This window comes from Dipodomys ordii, unplaced genomic scaffold (assembly GCF_000151885.1).
Source record: "Dipodomys ordii isolate 6190 unplaced genomic scaffold, Dord_2.0 Scaffold42, whole genome shotgun sequence".
NCBI classification, from domain to species: Eukaryota; Metazoa; Chordata; class Mammalia; order Rodentia; family Heteromyidae; genus Dipodomys; species Dipodomys ordii.
Window position 1 is genome coordinate 1,116,940 of NW_012267258.1, and position 6,000 is coordinate 1,122,939.

Consider the following 6,000-nt stretch of genomic DNA (forward strand, 5'->3'; position numbering starts at 1 on the left):
TATGTGTGTATATATATATGTGTGTGTATGTATGTGTACACAATACGCACATACACTCACTGTGGATCGAACTGAAGGCTTCCTAGCTTGTTAAGTGAGCATTTAACCACAGCCTTAACACATTTGTTTCAAACCTTTGAATGTTAGTGTCTTCTTGCACAGAAGTTTTTAGGCAGAGCTCAGAACCTGGAGCTTTTCCCAAAGAAACTATCATACCTCCCGTGTCTCCTAATTGCTCACTGAGGTTTAGGATCACTGACCTGTAAGCACAGCACAGTCCTGAGAAGGTTAGTGATTTGAAGACCTCACACCCACCTAGGTACCTAGGCATGCATGACACACACATCATAAGGAGTCTGGCTCATCACTGAAACAGCACTGCAATCCAGAGACTTGGTTTCCTGTCCCAGCAAGTCATTTCCCGCTTTTGAAGGCCTAGAGGAAGGCCTTCCCTGAAGCTTCAGGCCTAGATGACACTGCATATTTGCCCTTTGTATTGTTTGTCACCCTTAAAGAGCAAAAGGCAGGGCAGACCCGCAGCACATGAGCTGAGGGGCTATGGGTTGGAGCCATCTCCCAGTCAGAACTCTTGTCTTTGTAGGACCAAGACCTTCAACTTCCTGTCTCTGTGGAGCCAGAAGAGAACAAGGTCACAGCACCTGAGCCTCCAGAAGAGGTAAGGGCCCAGGTATACAGAGGACATTGTGAGTGATGAGATGGGCCAGGGGGTTGGCTATGTGGGATACAAGCCTTAAAAAGAATCTGGTAGTAAGCAATAGGGCCTAGGACAAAGCAGGGGGTGAGGCCAAGGAACCAAGCAGAACTAGAACTTTACAGAGTCTCTGTGCACATTTCCCAACACGTGGCCTTACACTAACCTCATCTCCTAAGTATTTATGTAATTATGTCAAAAAGCCTATACCAATTTCATAGATATCTCTCATATATTTAATTAGCTCGCACAGAAAAAGGCACAATAAACCTGGTGCTCCTGCCTGTAGTTTTAGCTACTCAGGTCACCCTACCTCCTAACTGTAATTCCTTCCTTGTGCCTGCCCTCAATATAGATGTGTTACTACATAAAAGTACTCACCTGGGTACTGTGGTTCATGTCTAATCCTAGCTAGGGCTGAGATCTGAGGATTGTGGTTGGAGGCCAGCATGGGCAGGAAAGTCTGTGAGAATCTGATCTGCAATGAAGAGTCTAAGGACAGCCTTGGGTTCAAGCCCCAGGATGGACACACACGTACACACACACACACACACACACACACACACACACACACGAAAGCACAATAAACTCAGAAGTCTGACACAAAATAGTGACAGAATATGGAACCATGAATTAGGCAAGTACAAAAAATACATTATATTAGATACACTTATTAAGGATGAGCCAGAAAATTTATTTCAGACTTTCCCCAGCATCCAAGAAGAAGGGAAAAACACCTGATCACTTTGCCCAATTTGGGGTGGCCATTCCTTAGGAAAACAATAACTGCTGAAGTGAAATGGTTTCACTGGTGAATACAGAGAGGCAAATGATGTAATGAACAGAATCCACAACAATAATCCCAGTCATTACAATAATCACCACTCGCAGTAGAGGCCAGTAGCATAACATGAAATAGGATTGAAGAGAATTCAAGCAATTGGGTTTTCATCCCTCTTGATGGTTGGTGACAGTGCAGATCAGTATCTAATGCAATCATGTTTACTTTCCAGGCAGGTCCAAGTGAGAATGCACAACTCTGAAGAGAAACTGCCAAGACTTCCCAACCTCTATCTTTCCAAAGAAGCCCCTCAAGCAGAGGGAAGAGGTCAAGGGGCATAATGCCAGATTCTCAGGCCAAATGAATGCTGGGAATCTCTAAAGACCTGGCAGTTTATTAATGGAGGCTGAGGAAGATGGGAGGGAGGAAGGTTTGGGAGAGGAGAATGTCTGACTTGGATTTTTTTTTTTAAATTCAAGCTTGAGCATTGTTAGAAGAATAAGACTTTATTAAACTGGGGTTGTAATGACTAAAGAATGCAAGTAGCTGTAGACACGTCCACTTGCCCATGCACAGACACATAATCACAAACACGCATGATCATGAACAAATGCACCTTCAACTTAACCACTGGAACGAACAGATTTTCAAATTGTTAAATAAAGTATGATTATGACTACATGTGAATGCGTTGTTTAGACACAGGGTGTTGCTGCAGCCCAGGACTGGTTTTCCACTTAGACAAGGTTATTGATTTTGACACTGGTTCAGGAAGTTTTGATCATATCTCTGACTTCAGATCACCCTACCGCCTGACTAATTTCTTCCTTGTATCTGTCCTCAATCCAGATGTGTTACTACATAAAAGTAAATACTCAGCTGGACACTGTGGTTCATATCTAATCCTAGCTATTCAGGAGGCTGAGGTCTGAGGATCATGGATCAAAGCCAGACCAGCAGGAAAGTCTGTGACTCTTCTCTCCAATTAACAGTAAAAAGCCAGAAGTGAAGTTGTGGCTCAAATGGTAGAGTGCTAGCCTTGAGCAGAAAAGCTCAGGGATGATGCCAAGGCCCTGAGTTCAAGATCCAGGACTAGCACCACAAGCAAACAAACAAATGCTCTGGGAAAGGGGTTATATTTTAGAGCTAGATCTAGTGCTAATGATCTGATATTATAAGGATCTGAGCCAGATAGAAGTAATATGAAACTCTTAAGAGAATAGATACAAAGCACGACAATACAGTGGAAATAGCATCCATGTTGGAATCAAAAGTTCCAGATTAAAAAGTGATTCTGAAGTACTACTGCTTGACAAACATGCATGTGCAGACATGTAAATCTATCTTGGTTTTTGCTCATAGAATTAATGATGTCACCATTCTTCATTTATTCAGTAAGCATGTAACAAACACTTCTGCCAAGCACTGAGCACCAGTACTGGTTACTAAATAAACATGATGATGAAGAAATAAGATCTTTGCATTGGTGGCTCACACCTGTAATCCTAGATATTCAGGAGGCTGAGATCTGCGGATTGCAGTTCGAATCCAGCCTGGGCAGGAAAGTCTGTAAGACTCTTTACCCCCAAGTAACCACCAGAAAACCAGAAATGGAGCTGTGGCTCAAAGTGGTAGAGTGCTAGTCTTGAGCAAAAGAGCTCAGGGACAGTGCCTAGGCTGAGTTCAAGCCCCATGACTAGAAATGTGTATATATATATATATATATATATATATATATTACTTTTTTTTCTTTCTTGGTACTGGGGTTTGAACTCAGAGTCTCATGCTTGCTAGACAGGTGCTCTATTGCTGAGCCATGCCTCTAGCTCTATTTCTTGCTGGTTAATTTTGAGATAGGGTTTTGTTTCCTACCAGAGTATAGAGCTAAATCCACCATTCACCTAGTTTAGGCTTCCTGTCATAGCTAGGATAGCCAGTGTGTGCTATTGAGATGGAGTTTCATGCATTTTCTGCTGGAAATGGCCTTGAACCACAATCCTCTCAATCTCAGTCCACCCAGCACCTAGGATTGAGCTATACTTACTGGCAGAAATTTCTGCCAGTAAGACCTTGAAAGAGGTAGAGAATGTTGAGCAGACACAGAATTGATAGTATTTAATGATAAGTTAGAAGGAGATACTTTTTTCTTTTTTTGGTTGGTCGTGGGGCTTGAACTCGGCTTGGGCGCTGTCCTTGCGCTCTTCAACTCAAGGCAAACACTCTACCACTTGAGCCACAGCACCACTTCCAGTTTTCTAGTGATTTAATGGAGATAAGAGTCTCACAGACTTTCCTGCTGGGGCTGGCTTTGAACCATGATCCTTAGATCTCAGCCTCCTGAGTAGCTAGGATTACAGGTGTGAGCCACCGGCGCCTGGCTTTCTTTTCTTTTTTGTGCAGGCCCTTAAGTTTGAACTCAGGACTTGGGTGCTGTCCCTGAGCTTTTCTTGTGCAGAACTAGTACTGTATCACTTGAGCCACAGCTCCACTTCTGGCTTTTTGTTGGTTAATTGAAGATAAGAGTATCATGGGTTTTCTGTCCTGAACCTCAAAGCATGATTTTCTGATCTCAGTGTCCTGAGAGGATTACAGGCATGTACCACCAGTGCCCTGCTGGACACAGGTTTTAGGGAATGATTCTAGAGTAGATTTGAGAGACTAGCATCTGATTGCATTATTTCCTGAAACAATGACTACCAAAGGAAATGCACTTATCTAGGTCTTCTGAACAAACTGACAAAATGAAGTAATAAAGAATACATTGGGCCAGGTGCCAGTGGCTCGTGCCTATATCCTGGTTCCTTCTGGCCAGGGTAGATGATAATAACTGAGTTATTTTTTCCAGTGGAAAAATACCTGTGTGTGTGTGTAGTATAGTGCTGGGAATTGAACTCTGTGCCTTGTGCTTTCTAGTCAGGAACATTATCACTTGAGCAATAACTCCAGTCCATTTTTGTGGTGATTATTTTCAAGGTAGGATCCCACTTACGCCCAGGTGAATCTGGGTACCCATCTTCCTACTTGTTTGGAGGAGTTACTGGGGCTTTAACTTAGCTCTTACTGGGCTTTTTTGCTCAAGGCTGGCCCTCTACCATTTGAGCCACACCTCCATGTTGGCATGTTACTGGTTAACTCTTAATGAGAGGCTCAAGGATTTTTCTGACCTAGCTGACCTGGAACCATGATTTTTAAAGCCCAATCTCCTGTACTCAGATCAATCTCCTGTACTAGATTGAGATATCTGCCACTAGCGCGTGGTGATGCCTGTTTTTTTTTTTCAATTGATAGGTATAAATATGTATTTCCAAAGCCACAGAGCTCATCAGAAGAAAGGAACAGAGAGGTCTGTGTCACTGGATGGGAGGCAGAGTAAGCACAAGAGGTGCAACCCTGAGTGGGCAAGATCAGAATAGCTATAGCATTTCCTGGGCACTCAGTATGTGCCAGGTGAAGTTCTAATGCCTCCTATTTATCAACGCATCCCATCCCTACAAAAATACTGGTATAAGACAGGCATTGCACCAGGGAAGGGAAATGAAGAAGTGACATGTCTCAGATTCCACAGAGCCATCACAGAGCCTGGATTCTATAGAATTACATCCGCTTAGTCACTGACTTCCTCTGGTTAAAGGGAGAACATTTCCTGCCACAAAGAAGTGAGTCAAAAAGCAGCTGAAATGTGACACACATATTTAAACTGAGGTGCTTATCATGTGCTATAACCACAGTTGTAAGGCACTTATCACTTAAATTGGGGGTAATTTAACAAGTGGAAATTGAAGTTTATACGAATTTTATTTTATTTGCTGGTGATGGGGCCTGGGCGCTGTCCCTCAGCTCTTCAGCTCAAGGCTAGCGCTCTACCACTTGAACCACAGCACTACTTCCAGCTTTTTCTGCTTTTGTGGTGCTGATGAATGGCCTCATGCATGCAAGGCAAGCACTCTACCACTGAGCCACCTTCCCAGCCCTATAAGAATTTTTATAAATAATGTGTAAGCAGAGGAGCTGGGACTTTTGAATCAACTTCATGACACATTGTGTGTGTGTGTGTGTGTGTGTGTTGGTACTGGGGCTTGAACTCAGGGCCTGAGCCCTGTGCCTTTAGCTTTTTAGCGCAAGGCTGGTGTTCTACAACCTGAGCTACAGCTTCACTTTCAGATTTCTGGTGGTTAACTGTAGATAAGAGCCTCACAGATTTTCCTGCCCGGGCTGGCTTCCACCTCGGATCCTCAGATCTCAGCCTCCTGAGCAGCTAGGATTACAGGCATGAGCCACAGGCGCCCGTCTATTGATAACACTGAACCTCCGACGAAGATGGCACAAGGACTACTGTACCCGCAGGGGCATGTTTCTCTCCTCCCTCAGCTGCGTGCCCTACGACAGGTGTGCCCACCAAGCGAGCCTGCAGTCCAAGCTTCATGGCACCAGACCGACGTGTGTAACATCTCTGCAAACGCAAGCACATGAATTGCGGGTTTGCCGGAGAGGTCGGGCGGGCGGGCGG

General features: G+C 44.1%; 1 protein-coding gene across 1 annotated transcript in view; it reads left to right on the top strand.

Moving 5' to 3' along the window:
- The window catches only part of Bin2 (bridging integrator 2), a 33,811-nt gene extending 31,637 nt beyond the window's left edge, over window positions 1-2,174 (top strand). The window contains exons 11-12 of the mRNA XM_013018778.1: window positions 602-676; window positions 1,726-2,174. Of these exons, the coding sequence (XP_012874232.1) occupies window positions 602-676; window positions 1,726-1,755 (105 nt within the window). The 3' untranslated portion in view covers window positions 1,756-2,174. The remainder of the gene's footprint in view (window positions 1-601; window positions 677-1,725) is intronic.
- Window positions 2,175-6,000: the final 3,826 nt, after the last annotated feature.